The sequence below is a fragment of the Oncorhynchus clarkii genome, chromosome 5 (assembly GCF_045791955.1).
Source record: "Oncorhynchus clarkii lewisi isolate Uvic-CL-2024 chromosome 5, UVic_Ocla_1.0, whole genome shotgun sequence".
Classification (NCBI taxonomy): domain Eukaryota; kingdom Metazoa; phylum Chordata; class Actinopteri; order Salmoniformes; family Salmonidae; genus Oncorhynchus; species Oncorhynchus clarkii.
In genome coordinates this window covers 15,314,428-15,339,802 of record NC_092151.1, presented here as the reverse complement: position 1 = coordinate 15,339,802, position 25,375 = coordinate 15,314,428, and the positions used below count along the sequence as shown (strand labels likewise).

The window sequence follows — 25,375 nt, the reverse complement described above, 5'->3', positions numbered from 1 at the left end:
ACTCTCTCCCACACAGAGGCTATGGGAGTTGGAGACGTCCAGGCTCCTGGACTTGTTTTCACATGCAGCAAAAGACGCACAGCCGGCAAAGGACCTCAGCTATGTAGAAGAGGACGGCCGGGAAATCGGAGTGTCAAACATCAGCCCCGCAGTGTACGAGGACCGTCTTGGGGTTCCTCTGTCAGAGGTCCTCAAATACCCCTACCTGCTGGCATCCCCTGAATTGAGTGAGTACTCCTTCATTTCAATTTAGGTAATGAATTCCCTTTAAATGTCCCCAAACCAAATGTAGGAATGAAACATGCTTGATTAAGTCCTGGACTGTGTTCTTGGTGGGAATAAATTCATCAGATGTTCTCTTTTCCAGGTGAAATGTGTGTTGAGGCAATTTGTAAGATGGAGGAATATAACTCCTTCCGGGTGTGTTCTAAAGATCCAGGGATCTACCTCCTCCTCGTCCACCCCAACGAGACGGTAATAACTTGCTGAATTGTTACAAAAAACAAATGTGGACTTTTATGGTTCGATGGTAACAAATATACAACAAATATATACATTTGGTTTATCTAACACGTCTTTATATTTGCTAAAGAGCTTAAGGCTTTTGTCTGTCTGACATGGTCACAAAAGCTTCTCGAAGTCTCTACGGTCATAACTTCTGCTGTTATTTTTTCTTTCAGGTTAGGCGGTGGGCAATTGGTGCTGCAAGGTCGTTAGGTAAGGTGGACCGAGACGACTTTTATGACCTTCAGGACATCTTCACCTGCATGTTCTACATTGTCGAGCTGAGAATCCCCCAGAACTTCCCAGACATGGATATGTCCTATGATCCGACGACTAAGATGACATTGCTGCAACCGCATCTTTACGATTCCAAAAATGCAAAAAACTACTGGTTGGGTATGTTTCTTTGCCCTGTGTTCACATTTTGGGGTCTTCCAGACCTTTCTCCAAGAGTATGTTTTTTGTGAAACAATTGATAAATGCTCGACGTTAAGTTAACCATTTCTAAAGTGCAAACAACTACTAAACCCGTTATATGATCCACAGCAGTGTTTTATACACCGAACAAAATATATTAACGCAAAAGATTTTACTATTACAGTTCATATAAGGACTCAATCAATTGAAATAAATAAATTAGGCCTTAATCTCTAACTCCCCATCCCGGGTCCGGAAGCGTAATCATCGACTGACACTAATTAGCATAACGCAACGGACATAAATATTCCTAGAAAATATTCCTATTCATGAAAATCACAAGTGAAATATATTGAGACACAGCTTAGCCTTTTGTTAATCACCCTGTCATCTCAGATTTTCAAAAAATGCTTTACAGCCAAAGCTAGACAAGCATTTGTGTAAGTTTATCGATAGCCTAGTATAGCATTTTGTCCAGCTAGCAGCAGGTAACTTGGTCACGGAAATCAGAAAAGCAATCAAATTAAATTGTTTACCTTTGAGCTTCGGATGTTTTCACTCACGAGACTCCCAGTTAGATAGCCAATGTTCCTTTTTTTCCCAAAATATTATTTTTGTAGGCGAAATAGCTCCGTTTGTTCTTCACGTTTGGCTGAGAAATCGCCCGGAAATTGCAGTCACAAACGCAGAAAAATATTCCAAATTAGCTCCATAATATCGACAGAAACATGGCAAACGTTGTTTTTAATCATTCCTCAAGGTATTTTTCAAATATCTAATCGATAATATATCCACAGGGACAATTGGTTTTTCAGTAGGACTGATTGGAATAATGGCTACCTCTATTTTACGTGAGACTCACTCTGAGAGCCATCAGGGGACTACTTGCGCAATGTAGCCGCTTACGCGTATTCTTCAACATAAATGCGTAAAACTACGTCACAATGCTTTAGACACCTTGGGGAATACGGAGAAAAAGTAATCTGGTTGATAGCCCATTCACTGCTCAATTGGAACGCAGAGCTTTCAAAAGATGAGTCACTTCCGGATTGGATTTTTCTCAGGCTTTCACCTGCAATATCAGTTCTGTTATACTCACAGACAATATTTTTGCAGTTTTGGAAACTTTAGAGTTTTCTATCCTAAGCTGTCAATTATATGCATATTCTAGCATCTTGTCCTGGCAAAATATCCCGTTTACTACGGGAACGTTATTTTTCCAAAAATGAAAATACTGCCCCCTAGTCACAAGGTTAATCTATGAATTTCACATGACTGAGAATACAGATATCCATCTGTTGGTGTTTGTATCAGAATCATACAGTATCTGTTGGGACCACCATTTGCCTCAAGCAGTGCGACACAACTCCTTCAAATAGTGTGGATTAGGCTGTTGATTATGCGCAGTGGAATGTAGTCCACTCCTCTTCAATGGCTGTGCGAAGTTGATGGATATTGGAGGCAACTGGAACACGTCATACACGTTGATCCAGAACATCCCAAACATGCTCGATAGGTGACATGTCTGGTGAGTATGCAGGCGATGGAAGAATTGGGACATTTTCAGCTGTTAGGAATTGTCTACAGATCCTTGCGACATGGGGCTGTGCATTATCGTGCTGAAACATGAGGTGATGGCGGCGGATGAATGGCACGACAATGGGCCTCAGGATCGCATCACGCTATCTCTGTGCAGTCAAATTGCCATAGATAAAATGCATTTGTGTTTGTTGTCTGTAGCTTATGCCTGCCCATACCATAACCCCACTGCAACCATGAGGCACTCTGCTTACAATGTTGACATCAGCATACCGCTCACTCACATGATGCCTTTGATGCTGTCTGCCACCTGCCCGGTAGAATTTAAACTTCCCTGGGACGGTTTCTGACAGTTTGTGCAGAAATTCTTTGGTTGTGCAAACCCACAGTTTCATCGTCTGTCCGGGCGGCTGGTCTCAGACGATCCCGCAGGTGAAGAAGTCAGATGTGGACGTCCTGGGCTGGCGCGGTTACGTTTGGTCTGCGGCTGTGAGATTGGTTGGACCTACTGCCAAAGTCTCTAAAACGAAAGAGGTGGCTTACAACCTCATCAAAAAAATAAACAACTTTTCAGGACCTTGTCTTTCAAAGATAATTTGTAGAAATCAAAATAACTTCACAGATCTTCATTGTAAAGGGTTTAAACACGGTTTCCCATGCTTGTTCATTGAACCATAAACAATTAATGAACATGCACCTGTGGAACGGTCGTTAACTTTTTATGGCTGCAGGGGCAGTATTGAGTAGCTTGGATGAAAAGGTGCCCATTGTAAACGGCCAGCTCCTCAGTCTGTTGCTAATATATGCATATTATTATTAGTAGTAGTAGTAGTATTGGATAGAAAACACTAAAGTTTCCAAAATTGTCAAAATATTGTCTGTGTAAACATAACTGATATTGCAGGCGAAACCCTGAGGAAAATCAAACCAGGTGTCAAGGTGTCAAGTCTTCAGACATAGTTTCAGGCTTTTATTTTGAAAAATGAGCCAGAACGATAACATCGCGTCAAGTGGTCACATGAGTTTTGCTCACGCAACAGAATTTGGACAGCTATTGTTTTTCCCTCTCCTATTGTGAAAGACATTTGCGGTTGATATATTATCGATTATATATTTTAAAAACAACCTGCGGATTGATTATAAAAAACGTTCGACATGTTTCTGTGGACATTATGGAAACTAAATTTGGAATTTTTGTCTGCGTTCTCGTGACCGCTCTTTCCTGTGGATTTCTGAACAACGCGACAAACAAACGGAGGTATTTTGGATATGAAAATCATTTTTATGGAACAAAAGGAACATTTGTTGTGTAACTGGGAGTCTCGTGAGTGAAAACAACCGAAGATCATCAAAGGTAAACGATTAATTTGATGACTTTTCTGATTTTTGTGACCGAGCTAAGTGTACTTAATGTTTTATCGTGCGATCGCTAAACTTACATAAACGCTTAGATTGCTTTCGCTGTAAAGCATAATTTCTAAATATGAGACGACAGGTGGATTAACAAAAGTCTAATCTGTGTTTTCCTATATTGCACTTGTGATTTCATGAATATAAATATTTATATATTTATTGTATGTAGCGCTATGCTATTCAGCGGTTGTTGATGACACTTTTCCGGATTGCAGCCATAAAAAGTTAAGACACGAACAGCTTACAGACTGTAGGCAATTAAGGTCACAGTTATGAAAACTTAGGACACTAAAGAGGCCTTTCTACTGACTCAAAACACACACAAAAAGATGCCCAGGGTCCCTGCTCATCTGCGTGAACGTGCCTTGGGCATGCTGCAAGGAGGGATGAGGAATGCAGATGTGGCCAGGGCAATAAATTGCAATATCCGTACAGTGAGATGTCTAAGACAGCGCTACAGGGAGGCAGGACGGACAGCTGATCGTCCTCACAGTGGCAGATCATGTGTAACAACAGATCGGTACATCTGAACATCACACCTCCGTTACAGGTGCAGGATGGCAACAACTGCCCGAGTTAGACCAGGAACGCACAATCCCTCCATCAGTGCTCAGACTGTCCTCAATAGGCTGAGAGAGGTGGACTGAGGGCTTGTAGGCCTGTTATAAGGCAGGTCCTCAACAGACATCACCGGCAACAACGTTTCCTATGGGAACAAACCCACCGTCGCTGGGCAAGACAGGACTGGCAAAAAGTGCTCTTAACCGACGAGTCACGGTTTTGTCTCACCAGGGGTGATGGTCGGATTCACGTTTATCGTCAAAGGAATGAGCGTTACACTGAGGTCTTTACTCTGGAGCGGGATCAATTTTGAAGTGGAGGGTCTGTCATGGTGTGGGGCGGTGTGTTGCAGCATCACCGGACTGAGCTTGTCATTGCAGGTAATCTCAACGCTGTGCGTTACAGGGAAGATATCCTCCTCCCTCATGTGGTACCCTTTCCTGCAGGCTCCTCCTGACATGACCCTCCAGCATGACAATGCCGCCAGCCATACTGCTCGTTCTGTGTGTGATTTCCTGCAAGACAGGAATGTCAGTGTTCTGCCATGGCCAGCGAAGACCCTGCATTTCAATCCCATTCAGCACGTCTGGGACCTGTTGGATCGGATTGCTAGCCCCCCACCCCCCCAGGATTGTCCGGGAACTTGCAGGTGCCTTGGTGGGAGAGTGGGGTAACCTCTCACACCAAGAACTGGCACATCTGGTTGCGGTCCATGAGGCGGAGATGTACGGCAGTACTTAATGCAGCTGGTGGCCGCACCAGGTACTCACTGTTACTTTTGTTCAGGGACACATTATTCCATTTCTTGTTCAGTTTGTCTGTTTAATCTTATGTTCATACAAATATTTCCACGTTAAGTTTGCTGAAAATTATCGCAGTTGACAGTGAGAGGACGTTTCAATTTTAGTGTTAGGTAGTGAAATAAAAATTACGTTCTCTGGCAACAGCTCGGATGGACATTCCTGCAGTCAGCATGACAATTGCATGCTCCCTCAACTTGAGGTATCTGTGTCATTGGGTTGTGACGGCTACGTTGTAGTGTCCTTTTATTGTTCCTAGCACAAAGTGCAACTGTGTAATGATCATGCTTTTAATATGCCACACCTGTCAGGTGGATGGATTATCTTGGGAAAGGAGAAATGCTCACTAACAGGGATGTCAACAAGTTTGTGTACAACATTTGAGAAATAAGCTTTCTTTGCGTAAGGAAAATTTTAGGTGAGATTTAATTTCAGCTCATGAAATGTGGGACCAACACTTTACATGTGTTTTGTTCAGTATAGATTTGATTGAGCAACAGGGTAAACAGTACAGAATGTGAATAGAGAACTTGTTAATGAGCAATGGCGTCAATATTAAGCATCAGTTTATGCCCTCTCCCCACCCCCAGGTATCTGTATGCTTCTGACACAGCTGGATGCCCAGGCTATGGACTCCCTGTTCCTGGGGCCAGACAAACAGGCCAACATACTGCTCTGTATCCTTAATGCCTTGAAGGGTAAAGGAATAGCTACTTTATATCTTATCGTAAAATGTTTTTCTATTTCCATTGTGCCAAATTAACATAATGCTGGTCAGTAGAGCTAATTTGCTGTCTTCAGTTTCATCTTTGCGAGTAGTAAATGTAACCTTTAATTTAACCAGGAAAAGACCTTAATGGTTAGAACCCTATTTTGCAATAGGGACCTGGCAAGCGGTCAGTAGGAAGAAGTCTGCATGTACATACACTGCTCAAAAAAATAAAGGGAACACTTAAACAACACAATGTAACGCCAAGTCAATCACACTTCTGTGAAATCAAACTGTCCACTTAGGAAGCAACACTGATTGACAATAAATTTCACATGCTGTTGTGCAAATGGAATAGACAACAAATGGAAATTATAGGCAATTAGCAAGACACCCAATAAAGGAGTGGTTCTGCAGGTGATAACCACAGACCACTTCTCAGTTCCTATGCTTCCTGGCTGACGTTTTGGTCACTTTTGAATGCTGGCGGTGCTTTCACTCTAGTGGTAGCATGAGACGGAGTCTACAACCCACAAAAGTGGCTCAGGTAGTGCAGCTCATCCAGGATGGCACATCAATGCGAGCTGTGGCAAGAAGGTTTGCTGTGTCTGTCAGCGTAGTGTCCAGAGCATGGAGGCGCTACCAGGAGACAGGCCAGTACATCAGGAGACGTGGAGGAGGCCGTAGGAGGGCAACAAACAACCCAGCAGCAGGACTGCTACCTCCGCCTTTGTGCAAGGAGGAGCAGGAAGAGCTCTGCCAGAGCCCTGCAAAATGACCTCCAGCAGGCCACAAATGTGCATGTGTCTGCTCAAACGGTCAGAAACAGACTCCATGAGGGTGGTATGAGGGCCCGACGTCCACAGGTGGGGGTTGTGCTTACAGCCCAACACCGTGCATGACGTTTGACATTTGCCAAAGAACACCAAGATTGGCAAATTCGCCACTGGCGCCCTGTGCTCTTCACAGACTAAAGCAGGTTCACACTGAGCACATGTGACAGTCTGGAGACGCCGTGGAGAACGTTCTGCTGCCTGCAACATCCTTCAGCATGACCGGTTTGGCGGTGGGTCAGTCATGGTGTGGGGTGGCATTTCTTTGGGGGGGCCGCACAGCCCTCCATGTGCTCGCCAGAGGTAGCCTGACTGCCATTAGGTACCAAGATGAGATCCTCAGACCCTTTGTGAGACCATATGCTGGTGCGGTTGGCCCTGGGTTCCTCCTAATGCAAGACAATGCTAGACCTCATGTGGCTGGAGTGTGTCAGCAGTTCCTTCAAGAGGAAGGCATTGGTGCTATGGACTGGCCCGCCCGTTCCCTAGACCTGAATCCAATTGAGCACATCTGGGACATCATGTCCCGCACCACAGACTGTCCAGGAGTTGGTGGATGCTTTAGTCCAGGTCTGGGAGGAGATCCCTCAGGAGACCATCCGCCACCTCATCAGGAGCATGCCCAGGCGTTGTAGGGAGGTCATGCAGGCACGTGGAGGCCACACACACTACTGAGCCTCATTTGGACTTGTTTTAAGGATATTACATCAAAGTTGGATCAGCCTGTAGTGTGGTTTTCCACTTTAATTTTGAGTGTGACTCTAAATCCAGACCTCCATGGGTTGATAAATTTGATTTCCATTGATAATCTTTGATTTTGTTGTCAGCACATTCAACTATGTAAAGAAAGTATTTAATAAGAATATTTAATTCACTCAGATCTAGGATGTGTTATTTTAGTGTTCCCTTTATTTTTTTGAGCAGTGTGTAATACATTCAAAATAATTGCAATGGTCAATTTGAAGAAAATGTATCCGGGTTTTAAAAACTGACAGCGATGTCTTCTCCAGTTTTTTAGTCTTTAGTAGTTTGTTCCAACACCAGAGAATGTTATAGGATATATTTTTTTTTGTTCTCGCACATTTCAGCCCTAGGAACTGGGAAAGAGCCCTGACTGAGCATAGGCTGTGGGATTGTGATGTTAGTTGGGAGCAAAGATATGTAGGGAGTAGCCCAGCACTGCCTTGTACTCAAGTATGTACCCGTGCTTAACCATAGTCCAACACAGATAAAAATGAACCTTCCTAAATGACTTCGCTAGTAATATGTTAACATTTATTTCCCCAGATGAAGAACCATCCAACGAGATGGATCCCTTCTGGCCAGTCTTGCAATGTTTCATGGTGATCTTGGATTGTTTGGGCTCCAGGTTTTGGGGTCAGATTGAGCCATCCCAAGCCTTCCAGGCCATCACACAAAGCCCTAGCTACTCTGGAGAGCTCGAAAGCATCAGACAACAAACCATGATGTACGTGTCACTCTTTATCTTGCCTTGAATTCTTTCATATTGTTATTTCTTCCAAGTTAAGAATATGGTTGATACTATTCTTCTTTTGCTCCGTAGATCACGGGTTAAAACAGAAACTACATATGATGATGACATGGTGACCTGCAGTCAGATGGTATATGACAGTAACACCAAAGTGAGCAAGGTAATAACAACCATCTGTTGCATTTGTATATTGTTAGTTGTACCTAATTCCTCTTTGTACATCTGTGGTTAGTGTTGTGCACTTGAAGCTTTCCCAGAACATGACCTTCAGAGTAAAACGCACGATGCGGAACAACAAACCGCTTTAACAAGCTCTTCTCAAGCTCTTCTCCCTCATCTTTCTTACAGAAGGATTCAAAGCTTGTTTCATGTGCTACTAGTCAGGGACAGTGTTGAGGTTATTTATTGCGAGCTGTCTTAACAAGTCCAATACAGCAAATGAAAGAGACACATCTTGTTAATCTACCCATCGTGTCCGATTTAAAAAAAATAAAAATAAATAAATAAAATTACAGCGAAAACACAACAAATATTTGTTAGATCACCACCAAATCCCAAAAAACACAGCCATTTTCCCCAGCCAAAGATAGTCACAAAGCAGAATTAGAGATAAAATTAATCACTAACCTTTGATAATCTTCATCAGATGACACTCATATGTCATCATGTTACACAATACATTAATGTTTTGTTCGATAATATGCATATTTATATCCACAAATCTCGGTTTACATTGGCGCCATGTTCAGAAATGCCTCCAAAATATCCGGAGTAATTACAGAGAGCTACATCATAACAGAAATACTCATCATAAACTTCAACGAAAGATACATGATTTACATATAATTAAAGATACACTGGTTCTTAATGCAACTGCTGTGTCAGATTTTTTTTTTTAAGTTACGAAAAAAGCAAACCATGCAATAATCTGAGACGGCGCTCAGACGTAAATATATTTCTCCGCCATATTGGAGTCAACAGAAATACAAAATTACATCATAAATATTCCCTTACCTTTGATGATCTTTCATCAGAATGCAGTGCAAGGAATCCCAGTTCCGCAATAAATTGTTGTTTTGTTCCATAATGTCCATTACTAGAGTCCAATTAGCTACTTTTGCTAGCACGTTTAGTTCACATGTCCAAAAGCTGGCGCTGGTCCAGGCGAACTCTGATAAACTTCAAAAAGTTATATTCCAGGTCGGATAAACTGGTCAAACTAAGTCGAGAATCAATCTTCAGGATGTTATTATCATATATCCAATAACGTTCCAACCGGAGCATTCGTTTTTGTCTACAGACTAATGGAACGCAAGGCGATATAATGACTACTATGCGTAACCAGGACGTAGGAAGTGCGAACAGATCCATATCTTATTTGGATGTGAATAGGTGATGAGTTGAAAATCAACCAGCCCCAGAATTTCCACTTCTTGTTTGGAAGTTTGCCTGCCCTTTGAGTTCTGTTATACTAACAGACATAATTCAGACAGTTCAGGCAAACTTCAGTGTTTTCTATCTAATAGTAATAATATGCATATATTAGCATCTGGGACAGAGTAGGAGGCAGTGAGTTAAACGTGTGGGGTACATCTCTGTGCAGTGGCCTTTAGTTTGATGGAGCCATTCCAGGTGTGACACATGGTTTTATTACATGTCATATTACAAAATACATTGAGTTGAAGGTATGTTAACTTCCTATGCATTTCTCTAATCTTATGTAATACCATGATATGTATTACTATTTTATTTTGTAGGGAAGCAGACGCTCACGTGGTGTGGATAGCAATGTGGTCTATGAGGATATGAGTTCTCTGGTCAACCTCCTGCATTCAGACGTTGGACAGGCATTGCGTGTTCACGACAGCACATTTCTCTGGTTCATCCCCTTTGTAAAATCTGTTATGGACCTTGACGAACACAGCGTCCTATACATTACTGAGGTTGTCCACTACCTATGTGGGGAGATCAGCACAGACCTCCCGAAGCCCCAGGTTCGCATATGTGACAAGGTCACAGAGTTCTTCACTCTTATTCTGGTCCATATCATCGAATTGCACCTGGGGAGTGGCCGCATGAATATGCTCTATTACTGCGCTCCCAAGTGGGTGGGCGTGTTAGTGAAATGTGCCACCCTGCCTGGTGACGCTTTCGTCCATACCTCGGAAGGTCCAGTTTCTCACTCTGTGTCTTCCACATCCTCCTTGAGGGTCAGTGTGCCCCGAAAGGCCTCTACTAGCAGGGCTGTTCCACAGGCATGCATGCATATCATCCGGTCCCTGCTGAAGGAAGGGACCAGGTTGAACCCCAACAGCAAGTGCCACCACTTCCTGAACCTTCTGAACAAGCACCTCAGAGACGGGCAACAGAGGGAGTGGAAGCTGATTAGGCCAGAGATTCAGGAGCTTCAGATCTGTTTGAAGGACTATGTCAAGATGATGATGAACAGGCCAACCATAAGTACTTCTCCACCTGAACCGCTGGACATTGAGGCAGGGCCTGTGGCACCAACCACACCACCACTTCAGTCAAGCAATGACCCCTCGGGACCTAGCAGCTTAGCTGAATTTAACCCTCCTATAAAACGGGAAGGGTTGTGGGATGATGTCGAAGGCAGTACATCTGGTGGTGGGGATTTTTCTGGAGTTCAGAGGGGGTGGGACATAAACATAGCGTTGGTGAAAAAGGAGCCCCTAACGCCTGAAGAGGAGTTTGTAGAGCCGACTAATGATTCTAGACCAACCCAAGACAACTTAACTTCCTTGAGGGCAGATCCAGAGAAAATACAGGTGATCAAATCCAGACTCGGCCAGCTTATGACCAAGAAGTCCAAGTCTGAGAGAGCGAGGCCCTCTGTAGGGCTCAGTGAATTCGGTAAAGAGAAACCTGAAAATCTGCTCACCAGCCGTAGAGAGGAGGCATCCAACCTCCAAGGCATTAGCAGACACCCTCCATGCCTCCAAGAATCCATCGACAATGTGCCTCTCTCTGTTTTAAAAAGTAATCTTAAAGGGAAAGAAGGCTCCAAATCCTCACGAGATCGGAGTAAAGGAAACTCGAGACAATTTGACCGACCACTATCCCCACCAAAGTCAACTTCAGATGTAATTATTATATCTGATGATGAGGCTACATTAGATGTTGGTAGAGCAAGAAGTCCTGAGTGTTTGTCTGAGACCTCCCAAATAAAAAATGAACCAGATGCCTCTGACCAGAATCCTAGTCCCTGGCGTGATTACGATGGAGACATGAGTGAATCTCAGGTGTTTGAATTTGAAACACAGGAAGATATGGTGTCTGCATGGTCCAACAGAGATTCGGAAAGTAACATGCCACCCGAAAAGCCCAAAGACGATAGCCCTGTCAGTCCAACTTCAAGAGAGCCTTTATCAAGCTGGGAATGTGATACACAACCGATCTATGACGAGGATATCGAAAGAGCCTGTCAGCAGGTTGAGAAGGAGCTTGAGAAGCCTAAGACCCCACCTCAAGGGCTCAAACGAGCCATTGTTGTAAAAAAAAGAAATCTTCTTGTTGATGCAAAACCATTGGCCTCCAAATGCCTGAGCAAGAAACCTACCGTGGTAGAAAAACGAATCAAAGAGCCCGTGAAGGATGCTCCCCATGCAGTCACACCGCCATTGAGAAAAAGCAGTTCAACGGTACGTTCAAACAGACTGGAAACTGAGACACACTCTTCCTTAACCACATCAGCTATCTCACACAAAACGTCAACTCCAGCCATTGTCCCTCCTAAAAAAGTCAGAAAAGCCACAGAGCCTGTGTCCACAGCTGAGAAGCTTGGCCTTAAGAAGAAGGTGCGAAAGGCCTTTGATCTTTCCCAGGGATCACGTGATTCTGTTGGTGATCTGAGGCACCACGGCGCTACAGTCAATGTCCCACAGGCCAAGAAGCCGACCCGACAGACCAAGAGGTCGAAGGTGACCTTCCCTCAGAAGAGAGTGGTCAAAGGGAGTAACAAGCTGTTCCAGTTCTTCAGGCAGAGCAAGCAGGCATTGGGAGCCGGAATCTCTGAAAAGGCAGAGCCAATGAAGAGAAATCCGAAAAAGATAGATGAAATTCAAACTCCCAGTTTTGCTACAGAGGAGGACGATGAAGACGAGGACCTGCAGTGTTCCCAGCAAGATCCTGCCCGTCATGAGGAACAGCTGACGTTCAATCGCAGCTCTCAAAGAGCCAATGAGGACAAACCAGCATCCTCTAATACAGTGAGTAGTGTGTTGTCTAACATGGACAGGCAGATCTCTCCATACTTTCAAAGGAATGATGTCACACCTGGACCTTCTGGTCAAGTCCCCAAAAGCAATGAAGGTGAAGATGATGATGATGATGCAGACTGGATGCACCTCACCCAAATGGAGCCAACTGAAATGGAGATGTGCACGCAGTTTGAGGAAGAGGATTTCTTCTACACACAGCGGGACCCTGTAGACATGGACATTGACGCAGACAGCCAGAGGCCCTTTGAGGATAAAGGAGGGTCTTCAGACTTGACATGGTTTAAACAGGCAGACGAAGGGCAAGTGGTTCCACTTGCCACACAGACTTTTAAGAAACCGGCTACTCCGCCACCCTCACGCTCTAACTTGACTCAGGATGATGAGCGCTTGTTCCTGAAACCAGGAATGTCTCCTATGTCAGTTAAAAAGGCCAAGCCGTCCACCACCAAGATCTACGCAACCTCAAGCTCCAGGAGTGCCTCCTTGGTGCAAGAGATGGAGAGGACTGCCAATGCTCCATTTTCGGCTTCTTCTGCACCTGCTGGAAGAGGTAGGCCTGCCCGGCCAGTTGTGCCTGCCCGGCCAGTTGTGCCTGCCCGGCCAGTTGTGCCAGGCCTGCCAGTCGTGCATGCACAAAGTCCCTGTGTACGACAACTTCCTCCTCATCCAGAGGTTGGTCAGTCTCTTCCACTGAATCGACTCTTATACAAACCCATCGCACCACAACCACCACCTAAACCCATTCCACCAAAACAACCACCACCCAGACCTGAACAAAACCTCCCCCGTCCACCTTGCCTGCCCCTCCGCCCTGTCCAGTACAGCAACACATGTTACACCCCCCAGCCCTCCACCTCCAGGCATGACGCCCCTTTCCGAAGTCAGATACCCAACCCAGAGGTTGGTTTCAGATTTGACACCAACTTCCTAGTTCAACACATCCTGAAATGGACCTTTGATATGTTCAGTAACTACAAGCAGTTTGGTATACCCTCTGAGCTATGTGAGTTACCACTGAAGGAAGTAGGATCCAGCTTCAGCTCTTATGATGAATACTACAAGACCTTTTACCCCCTGCTTCTCACCAACACTTTTGAGGAGGTCAGTAGTCAATTTATTACAAAATAGATTGTGTAACTCGTTTAGGTGTGACTTTTGTCCTGCTATGGTGCATTTAGGCTGAAGGCAACTGAAAAGAATGGCCAGTCTAGCATTACAAAGAATTCACATTTTGGCAAATTTTAGAGTTGTGAGTAATGAGTCACAAAATCGTTTTTAATGGCGGTCTCTTGGAGTTGATCTCTTCTATTAAGGTCAAATTCTCTTCTCATCAAAGCTTGCAGGTGAATGGCTAAAGAACAAGGAATCAGGAAAGGTGGTAACTCAGAATTTAAAAGTTGTCGCACATGAGTACAGCCACAGTGTTTGGAATGTCAGTTTTACAGGTAAGCTTAAGTAACCAATTTTTTTATATAGAGTATGCTAACCATTTAAAAACAGCAATGCTTGAAGCTTGCACTAGACTCTACATACTGTAAACAATTGTTAATTGTGATGTTGTCCCAAAGCGGAGCCACGTAACAAACCTATTTTTGTCAGCGAGCATTACTGCCAGTGATGACTCCCGTCAGATGTTCCCACGGGAGGAGGACCTGGTCATTCTGTGGCTGCCCCAGAATAGAGATGCTTACTCTTGGCATGAGCAGGGCCTCTTGGATCCCCAAGAACAATTTGGATATGTGCAGAGATCCAATGTCTGCAACGGAGGCGTGGGTGAGTACATTTGTGTGTAAGAGGCCAGGAAGTGATACATTAACTTCTTATGGTATAGGGGACGGATGCGTCCCACTTGGGCAAAAAACAGGGAAAATGCAGTGCGGCAAATAAAATAAATTAGATAAAAATCAAACTTTCATTAAATCACACATGTAAGATACTCAATTAAAGCTACACTCGTTGTGAATCCAGCCAACATATCAGATTTTTAAAAGGCTTTTCGGCGAAAGCATAAGAAGCTATTATCTGATGATAGCACAATAGTAAACAAAGAGGGTAGCATATTTCAACCCTGCAGGCGCTACACAAAACGCAGAAATAAAATATAAAACATGCATTACCTTTGACGAGCTTCTTTTTTTGGCACTCCAATATGTCCCATAAACATCACAATTGGTCCTTTTGTTCAATTAATTCCGTCCATATATATCCAAATGTCCGTGTTTGATCCAGAAAAAAACAGCTTCCAAAAAACACAACGTCACTACAAAATATTTCAAAAGTTGCCTATAAACTTTACCAAAATATTTCAAACTACTTTTGTAATACAACTTTAGGTATTTTTAAATGTTAATAATCGATCAAATTGTTTACGGGTCTATCTGTGTTCAATACAGGAAGACAACAAACCAACGCTACTTTTCACGTCTTGCGCACTCAACAGTATTACCCAGTTCCTAGATGGCCTACTTCTTCATTGCACAAATGAATAACCTCAACCAAATTCCAAAGACTGGTGACATCAAGTGGAAGCGGTAGGAACTGAAGGTAGGAACAGGTTCCTAAGAAATATCATTTGCCAATAAGAAATCAGAACAGACAGAGACCAAAAAAATAAAACATTCTGAACGTTTAGTCCTCAGGTTTTGCCTGCTACATAAGTTATGTTATACTCAGACATGATTCAAACAGTTTTAGAAACTTCAGAATGTTTTCTATCCAAATATGCATATTTTTAGTAGATCTTATATTCCTGGCATGAGTATCAGGAAGTTGAAATTGGGCACGCTATTTATCCAAAAGTGAAAATGCTTCCCCCGATACCTTAAGAAGTTAAGAGGGAAGGGGGTTGTAATTGCTATGAAAAGACAAGTTGAATAGAAAACCATTGTAGACCAAGTCTGGTTCTTCCTTGGGAGCAATATCCAAACGCCTGAAGGTACCACGTTCATCTGTACAAACAATAGTACACAAGTATAAACACCATGGGACCACGCAGCCGTCATACCACTCAGGAGACGTATTCTGTCTCCTAGAGATGAACGTACTTTAGTGCGAAAAGTACACATGAATCCCACAACAACAGCAAAGGACCTTGTGAAGATGCTGCAGGAAACCGGTACAAAAGTATCTATATCCACAGTAAAATGAGTCCTATATTGACATATCTTGAAAGGCTGCTCAGCAAGGAACTAGCCACTGCTCCAAACCACCATAAAAATGCCAGACTACGGTTTGCAACTGCACATGGGGACAATGATTGCACTTTTTGGAAACATATCCTTTGGTCTGATGAAACAAAAATGGAACTGTTTGGCCATAATGACCATCGTTATGTTTGGCGGAATAATGGGGAGGCTTGTAAGCCGAAGAACACCATCCCAACCGTGAAGCACGGGTGTGGCAGCATCATGTTATGGGGGTGATTTGCTGCAGGAGGGACTGCTGCACTTCACAAAATGGATGGAATCATGAGGAAGCAAAATTGTGGATATATTGAAGGAACATCTCAAGACATCAGTTAAAGCTTGGTCGCAAATGTGTCTTCTAAATGGAGAATGACCCCAAGCATACTTCCAAAGTTGTGGCAATATGACTTAAGGACAACAAAGTCAAGGTATTGGAGTGGCCATCACAAAGCACTGGACCTCAATCCTTTGGAAAATGTGTGGGTAGAACTGAAAAAGCGTGTGCGAGCAAGGAGGCCTACAAACCTCACTCAGTTATTCTAGCTCTGTCAGGAGGAATGGGCCAAAATTCACCCAACTTATTGTGGGAAGCTTGTGAAAGGCTACCCAAAACATTTGGGCCATCTGAAGTTAAACAATTTTAAAGGCAATGCTAGCAAATACTAATTGAGTGTATGTAAACTTCTGACCCACTGGAAATGTGATGAAAGAAATAAAAGCTGAAATAAACAATTCTCTCTACTATTTTTCTGACAGTTCACATTCTTAAAATAAAGTGGGGATCCTAACTGACCTAAAACAGGGCATTTTTACTAGGACTAAATGTCAGAAATGGTGAAAAACTGAGTTTTTAAAATGTATTTGGCTAAGGTGTACGTAAACTTCCGACTTCAACTGTAGCTATGCAGCGACGCTCCCCATCCAACATGACAGAGCTTGAGAGGGTGTGCCAAGTTTATAGCATTTATTAAAATCGATTTCATTTTACCTTTACCCAAGAAGACTTAAGGCTGTTATCATTTCCGAAGGTGCTTCAACAAATAATTGAGTAAAGGGTCTGAATACTTATATAAATGAATTTCAGTTTTTTTATTTGTAATAAATTTAAACATTTCTAAACCTGTTTCTTCTTTATCATTATGGGCTTTTGTGTGTAGAATGATGAGGAATAAACATTTTAATCCTTTTTTGAATATATGGAAAAAGTCAAAATGGTCTGAATACTTTCAGTGTGTGTATACAGTACCAGTCAAATGTTAGATCAAACCTACTCATTCAAGGGTTTTTCTTTATTTTACAATTTTCTACATTGTAGAATAGTAGTGAAGACACCAAAGCTATGAAATAACACACATGGAATCATGTAGTAACCAAAAAAGTGTTTGATATTCTTCAAAGTAGCCACCCTTTGCTTTGGTCTAATGCCCATTGCTTGTGTTGCCCATTGCTCGTGTTTCCTTCCGTAGTGGTTTCTTTGCAGCAATTCGACCAATGAAGGCCTGATTTCACAGTTTCCTCAGAACAGTTGATGTTGATGTCTGTTACTTGAACTCTAGCATTTATTTGGGCTGCAATTTCTGAGGCTGGTAACTCTAATGAACTTATCCTCTGCAGCAGAGGTAACGCTGTGTCTTCCTTTCCTGTGACGGTCCTCATGACAGCCAGTTTCTTCATAGTGCTTGTTAGTTTTTGCAACTGCACTTGAAGATATTTTCCGCATTGACTGACTTAAAATAAAGATGGACTGTTTCTCTTTGCTTATTTGAGACTATTTGGTAAAATACTTGTTCTTTTACCAAATAGGGCTAAAACAACTGATTGGCTCAAACAAATTAAAAAGGAAAGAAATTTCACAAATTAACAAGGCACACCTGTTTAATTGAAATGCTTTCTAGGTGACTACCTCATGAAGCTAGTTGAGAGAATGTAAAGGTTACTACATGATTCGATATGCTCTTTCATAGTTTTCATGTCTTCACTATTATTCTACAATGTAGAAAGTAGTAAAAATATAAAAACCCTTGAATGAGGTAGGTGTGTCAACTTTTGACTGACACAATTTGTGTGTGTATATGAGAGACATTTATCCATTCACTATAATGGGGATCCAGTTGATGACTAATAATGCCTTGATCTTCTGTGGCTTCATTTAGAGGGGCCAGTCATTTTACCCAGAGGGGTATACTACAAAGGAGAATCGTTGTTAGCCAGCTAGCTTTCATAAGCAACCGCAAATAACTATTGATTTGATGGTTCCTTAAAAAAGCTAAACTTGGATGTCTTTATGTACGTTAAATCAATTAGACCATGCCCATATAAAATCAATGTGTCATGTGCGCCGAATACAACAGGTGTACCTTACAGTGAAATGCTTACTTACAGGCTCTAACCAACAGTGCAAAAAAGGTATTAGGTAAGTAAAGAAATAAAACCACAGTAAAAAGACAGGCTACATACAGTAGTGAGGCTATAAAAGTAGCGATGCTACATACAGACACTGGTTTGTCAGGCTTATTGAGGTAGTATGCACATGTAGATATGGTGAAGTGACTATGCATATATGATGAGTAGCAGTAGCGTAACTTTATTTTATATAAAGATATCAGAATATTTAGTAAAAGGCCTCCCGAGAGGTGCAGTGGTCTAAGGCAGTGCTAGCTGTGCCACTAGAGACCAGGCTGGTTCGAGTCCAGGATCTGTCACAGCCTTCCGCGACCAAGGGAACCATGGGGCGGCGCACCATTGGCCCAGCGTCGTCCGTGTTAGGGAGGGTTTTTGCCGGCAGGGTTGTCTTTGTCCCATTGTGCTCTAGCGACTCCTGTGGCGGGCCAGGCGCATGCACGCTGACACGGTCACCAGGTGTACGGTGTTTCCTCCGACACATTGGTGTGGCTGGCTTCAGGGTTTAGCGGGCACTGGCTTGGTTTGGTCGTGTTTTGGAGGACGCACGCCTCTCAACCTTCGCCTCTCCCGAGTCCGTACGGGGGTTGCAGCGATAAGACGAGATTGTAACTACCAATTGGAAACCAAGAAATTGGAGAGAGAAAAGGGTAAACTTTTTTTAAGAGAATTTTTTAAAATTTAGTAAACCTCAGCTGGCTGACTTTTATCCAACTTTGTAGTATACCCCTCTGGACCAGGTTTTGAAGGTAGTTTAGCAAGCCACTGCTAACTAGCGGTAACTCTGAGACTTCCAGTCATTGCGCTGAATTCCTTCAACTGCACGCAGAGACATAAAAATGGTATCCATGACTTCATCTGACTGTACAAGTAGAAAAAGGGCTTAATTGCCAAAATCACTCACTATCCCTTTAAAGGATAGCGGATAAGTCATGTTTTTTTTAAACTTCAGAGTTACCTTTGTCCATTCATCCTCATCATATATGCATATAAACTGGTTGGTTCAAACCCTGAATGCTGATTTTTGGCTGACAGTCGTGGTATATCAGGCCGTATACCACAGGTATTACAAAACCATTTCGTTTTACTGCTCTAATTACATTTGTAACCAGTTTATAATTGCTATAAGGCACCTCGGGGGTTTGTGATATATCAACAATATACCACGGCTAAGGGCAGTGTCCAGGCACTCCACATTGCGCCTAAGAACATCACTTAGCCGTGCTCTATTGGCCATATACCACACCCCCTCGGGTCTTATTGCTTAAGTATGCAATGTATTATTTTACTATATTGCATTACTTTTAATACAATACTGTGTTTTACTGTTAGTGTTGATTTAATTTTAAATGTACTTTATCCAATGCTGGATATGATGTATTTCTCTGCTGCCCTTCAGGCCAGTGCCCAACTCTGAACTTGATGATAAAGACCCTGGGGAATGTGAGGTTGGTGAACAAGCAGACAGTGCGCTGTGATGTGGTGGGCTCCCTGGTCAGCACCTTGAGGGAGTTCAGGGCAATCTGTCTGCTCAATGGCAGCTCTATGCACAAGCCCCTCCTGGCCCCACATGTCTCCTACTTCCAACCTGGCCCGGAGGTCATCCCCAGCCTCAACCTGCCTGTAAGAAACCGTTTGAGTATGGAGTGTTTAGGGTTTTAAAAGGAAAGTTATTCCTTTGTGGAACTATTGGATAACCAAGTACTGAAGATTTGTGACTTTACTTTTAAGTCCGACATGACCAATTGTTTTTGTTTAATTTGAGGTGGCCCTTACATGTGTAAAAATGGCCTTGTATAGATGTAAACAGTATGTCTGTATGATGTGTTTGGCCCAGGATTACAACCTAGACCAGGTGAGGGCGGTGAAAACCGGTTTGTCCGTCATCAGGAACCAGCAACTCGCCCCAAAAATCTGCCTGATACACGGACCCCCAGGAACGGGAAAGAGCAAAACCATCGTGGGTATGCTGCAAAAGCTGTTCTCTGAGGTATGCTGTTTGCCTTGTTTCTGGACACTGTGTTTTGTTGTTCAACCCTGGGCTAAGGTCATTAAACACAAGACATTTTCAAAAACCAAAATGAACTTTTCTTTTGCTCTCGTGTTCTTTAGTGTTTATTTTTTATTTCCTATTGAATAACCTTGGCTTAAGGGCATTGTGAAATTCTAACTTTCATATAATTCCCTGTGTTCCCCTCATTCTCATAACCATATCCAGGGAGTACAGAGCATGACTCCTCCAGTAAACAGGCATTCTGAACCCCGCCGCATGAGGGTCCTCCTGTGTGCCCCGTCCAACGCCGCCATCGACAACCTGATGAAGAAGATTATCCCGGTCTTCAAGGAGAAGTGCAGGAACATCCAGGGTACGCTACCTCAACTATGGAAATCCTCATGAATTGGGAAACTGAAATAGATGAATGAAATATGCCTATTTGGAAAAATTTAAATGGGTAAAAGTTAAAAGGCAATTCAACCACAAATGATTGTTTCACGGAACTGATATGGTGAAGTTGACATTGTCCTGGATGGCTTTCTTAAAGGTAACTGTGGGGACATCAATCTGGTGAGGCTTGGGAACGAAAGGACAATCTCCAAGAATTTAAAACCTTTTAGCCTGGACAGTCAGGTGAAAAACAAAACACGTGAGTCTGGAGAGCGTGCGCGGGCACAAGTATGCACACTCAAATCACCTCAATAAAAAACATGTGTTTTGTCCCTTTTCACCTGCAGAAAGGGCCCAGATGTCACAGGACTCAGACATCCACCGGCGCAGAGCGCAGCTGGACGAGAACATAGACAAGATCTCCAAGATATTGCCAAAACTGCAAAAGAAAGAGGAAATGGTACATGCATGCTTCACCCAGCAGAGGCTACCAGAAGGCTGGCCACACCTACAGTTACCCAAATCTCCTGTTCTACTCTGTGGGCTCTTACTTTAATTATGGGCCTCTGTTCAGATGTGTTTACAGTCGACATGGGTTCGATTCCAGCCCACTGCCCTTTGACTCACCCTCTTTCAATCTCCCCTATCTTTCCAACACTTTACTATCTCTTCAATTAGAAATTGCAAAAGGATTGCCCCACTCCTTAAAATACCTTTAAAAATATGATGGAATGGCATGTTTTTAAATGTTTCTGCTTTTCATGATTTCTCTTCCTGTGTCTTCCATTGGCTGGTGTGTAGTACCATGAGCTGGCAGCACAGAAGTCCAGAATGCTCCAAGAGAGAGAGACACTCAGCCTCCAACTCAAAAAAGTAAGGCCCTCAATCACATGACCATTATATACACTACATGTCAAAAGATTTAGAACACCTACTCATTCAATGGTTTTTCTTTGTTTATGATTCTCTACATTGTAGAATAATAGTGAAGATATCAACACTATGAAATAACACATATGGAATCATGTAGTAACCAAAATATATTTGAGTTTCTTCAAATAGCCACCCTTTGCCTTGATGACAGCACACTCTTGGCTTTCTCATCAGATTCAGGAGGTAGTCACCTGAAATGCATTTCAGTTAACAGGTGTGCCTTGTTAATTTGTGCAATTTCTTTCTTTAATGTGTTTGAGGCAATCAGTTGTGTTGTGACAAGGTAGGGGGGTATACAAAAGAAAGTTCAATTTGGTAAAAGACCAAGTCCAAATTATGGAAGGAACATCTGAAATAAGCAAAGTTGAATGATAGTCCTTTAAGACATGAAGGTCAATCAATGTGGAACATTTCAAGAACTTTGAAAGTTTCTTGAAGTGAAGTTGCAGAAACTGTCAAGCACTATGATGAAACTGGCTCATGAGGACCGCCACAGGAATGGAAGACCCAGAGTTTCCTCTGCTGCAGAGGATAAATTCATTAAAGTTACCAGCCTCAGAAATTACAGGTTAAATGAATGCTACAGAGTTCAAGTAACAGACACATCTCAACATCAACTGTTCAGAGGAGACTGCGTGAATCAGGCCTTCATGGTCGAATTGCTGCAAGGAAACCACGATTGAAGGACACCAATAAAAGACTTGCCTAGGCCAAGAAACATGTGCCGTGGACATTAGACCGGTGGGAATTTGTCCTTTGTTCTAGAGTCCAAATTGGAGATTATTGGTTCCAACCGCTGTGTCTGTGAAATGCAGTGTGGGTGAATGGATGGTCTCCGCATGTCTATTTCCCACCGTAAAGCATGGGGGAGGTTATTTAGAATTCATGGCACACTTAACCAGCATGGCTACCACAGCATTCTGAAGCAATATGCCATCCCATCTGGTTTGCGCAACGTGGGTCTATCGTTTTGTTTTTCAACAGGACAATAACCCAACACACCTCCAGGCTGTCTAAGGGCTATTTGACCAAGGAGAGCTGACCTGGCCTCCACAATCCCCCGACCTCAACGAGAGTGACATTGTTTGGGCTGAGTCGGTCCGCAGAGTTAAGGAAAAGCAGCCAAGTGCTCAGCATATGTGGGAACTCCTTCAAGACTTTTGGAAAAGCATTCCAGGTGAAACTGGTTGAGAGAATGCCAAGTGTGTAAAGCTGTCATCAAGGCGAAGGGTGGCTACTTTGAAGATTCATCTAAAAAAAAAATATTTCAATTTTTTGCTTCCTACATGGTTCCTTGTGTTATTTCATAGTTTTGATGTCTTCTATTATTCTACAATGTAGAAAATAGTAAAAATAAAGAAAAACCCTTGAATGAGTAGGTGTTCTAAATATGACCGGTAGTGTACATGGATGACCTTAGCAACGTTGTCATGTGTATGAGGGCTCATTAGAGGAGTTATTATTCAGGATGGATTAAAGAAAGGAGAAAAACGGCTTTAATGGGAAAGACTTCTAATTAGAAATGCTTCTTTCTCTCATTACCCTCATGCTTTCTCTTCCCTCTTTCTGTCGAACTCGTTCTCTACATTTTTCTCTCTTCTTCCTCCCACTATCAGTCTCGCATTAGGAAGCAGGAAACCCAGGCCCAGGTACTGCAAGATGCCCATGTGGTCTGCTGCACCTTGAGCACCAGCGGCAGCACCGTCCTGGAGTCGGCGTTCCGGCGCCTGGGACACAAGCCCTTTAGCGGCGTCATTGTGGACGAGGTCAGATTTTGGAGCTCTTATACTTTGGCCGCATTTCAATAGTTGTTCCTTCTACCAAAGTGGTCCTGGAGACTCACGGTGTGCAAGCACACTAGGCTGTTGCAGCACCCATAACTCACATTGGTGCCACAAATGAGAAGCAGAAATAAATTGTGCCGTTTTTGGACATTGATTAGTGATTGTCAAGGACTCACACAAAGACATGCCAAAATATGTGTGGAGGCTACAAAAGAACTTCATAGGCTATTTATCTGATTATGGGGTTTGAATAACACAAGGTACAAAATCATTTGCTAGCTCTTAAAGGGGCAGTTTTACGTAATTATTCAGACCTTTTATTATGAGACTTGAAATTGAGCTTAGGTGCATCCTGTTTCCATTGATCATCCTTGATGTTTCTACAACTTGGAGTCCACTTGTGGTAAATTCAATTGATTGGACATGATTTGGAAAGGCAAACAACTATCTATATTAAAGGTCGACCGATTAATCGGAATGGCCGATTTAATTAGGGCCGGTTTCAAGTTTTCATAACAATCGGAAATTGGTATTTTTGGACGCCGATTAAAAAAAAAATACTTTTAACACCTTTATTTAACTAGGCAAGTCAGTTAAGAACAAATTCTTATTTTCAATGACGGCCTAGGAACAGTGGGTTAACTGCCTTCAGGGGCAGAACGACAGATTTTTACCTTGTCAGCTCGGGGATTCAATCTTGCAACCTTACGGTTAACTAGTCCAACGCTCTAACCACCTGCCTCACGAGGAGACCGCCTGTTACGCGAATGCGGTAAGAAGCCAAGGTAAGCTGCTAGCTAGCATTAAACTTATAAAAATCAATCAATCATAATCACTAGTTAACTACACATGGTTGATGATATTACTAGTTTATCTAGCTTGTCCTGCATTGCATATAATCGATGCGGTGCACATTCGTGAAAAAGGACTGTCGTTGCTCCAACATGTACCTAACCATAAACATCAATGCCTTTCTTAAAATCAATACACAGAAGTATATATTTTTAAACCTGCATATTTAGCTAAAAGAAATCCAGTTTAGCAGGCAATATTAACCAGGTGAAATTGTGTCACTTCTCTTGCGTTCATTGCACACAGTCGGGGTATATGCAACAGGATGTTTGGGCCGCCTGGCTCGTTGCGAACTAATTTGCCAGAATTTTACGTAATTATGACATAACATTGAAGGTTGTGCAATGTAACAGCAATATTTAGACTTATGGATGCCACCCGTTAGATAAAATATGTAACGGTTCTGTATTTCACTGAAAGAATAAACGTTTTGTTTTCAAAATGATAGTTTCCGGATTCGACCATATTAATGACCTAAGGCTCGTATTTCTGTGTAATATAATTAAGTCTATGATTTGATAGAGCATTCTGACTGATCGGTGGTAGGCACCAGCAGGTTCGTAAGCATTCATTCAAACAGCACTTTCGTGCATTTTGCCAGCAGCTCCTCGCTGTGCTTCAAACGACGTGTTCCTGGTTCGAGCCCAGGTAGGAGCGAGTAGATGGACGGAAGCTATACTGTTACACTGGCAATACTAAAGTGCCTATAAGAACATCCAATAGTCAAAGGTATATGAAATACAAATGGTAAAGAGAGAAATGGTCCTATAATAACTACAACCTAAAACTTCTTACCTGGGAATATTGAAGACTCATGTTTAAAGGAACCACCAGCTTTCATATGTTCTCATGTTCTGAGCAAGGAACTTAAACGTTAGCTGTCTTACATGGCACATATTGCATTCTTACTTTCTTCTCCAACAGTTTGTTTTTGCATTATTTAACCAAATTGAACATGTTTCATTATTTATTTGAGTCTAAATTGATTTTATTGATGTATTATATTAAGTTAAAATAAGTGTTCGTTCAGTATTGTTGTAATTGTCATTATTACAAATAATTTTAAAAAATGGCCGATTTAATCGGTATCGGCTTTTTTTGGTCCTCCAATAATCTGTATCTGCATTGAAAAATCATAATCGGTCTACCCCTAATTTATATAAGGTCCAACAGATGACAGTGCATGTCGGAGCATAAACCAAGCCATGAGGTCGAAGGAATTGTCTGTAGAGCTCCGAGACAGGATTGTGTCGATGCATAGATCTGGGGAAGGGTACCAAAAAAATCTTGCAGCATTGAAGGTCCCTAAGAACACAATGGCCTCCA

General features: G+C 42.6%; 1 protein-coding gene across 2 annotated transcripts in view; it reads left to right on the top strand.

Moving 5' to 3' along the window:
- The window catches only part of LOC139408418 (senataxin), a 66,500-nt gene that overhangs the window by 26,422 nt on the left and 14,703 nt on the right, over window positions 1-25,375 (top strand). For both annotated transcript variants that reach the window (XM_071152268.1, XM_071152269.1), the window contains exons 3-18: window positions 17-227; window positions 368-474; window positions 681-900; window positions 5,825-5,932; window positions 8,064-8,244; window positions 8,341-8,428; window positions 10,026-13,610; window positions 13,846-13,954; window positions 14,109-14,282; window positions 19,494-19,717; window positions 19,932-20,084; window positions 20,313-20,460; window positions 20,638-20,739; window positions 20,828-20,940; window positions 21,282-21,353; window positions 23,030-23,179. In XM_071152268.1, coding sequence (XP_071008369.1) covers window positions 17-227; window positions 368-474; window positions 681-900; window positions 5,825-5,932; window positions 8,064-8,244; window positions 8,341-8,428; window positions 10,026-13,610; window positions 13,846-13,954; window positions 14,109-14,282; window positions 19,494-19,717; window positions 19,932-20,084; window positions 20,313-20,460; window positions 20,638-20,739; window positions 20,828-20,940; window positions 21,282-21,353; window positions 23,030-23,179 — 5,745 coding nt within the window. The remainder of the gene's footprint in view (window positions 1-16; window positions 228-367; window positions 475-680; window positions 901-5,824; window positions 5,933-8,063; window positions 8,245-8,340; window positions 8,429-10,025; window positions 13,611-13,845; window positions 13,955-14,108; window positions 14,283-19,493; window positions 19,718-19,931; window positions 20,085-20,312; window positions 20,461-20,637; window positions 20,740-20,827; window positions 20,941-21,281; window positions 21,354-23,029; window positions 23,180-25,375) is intronic.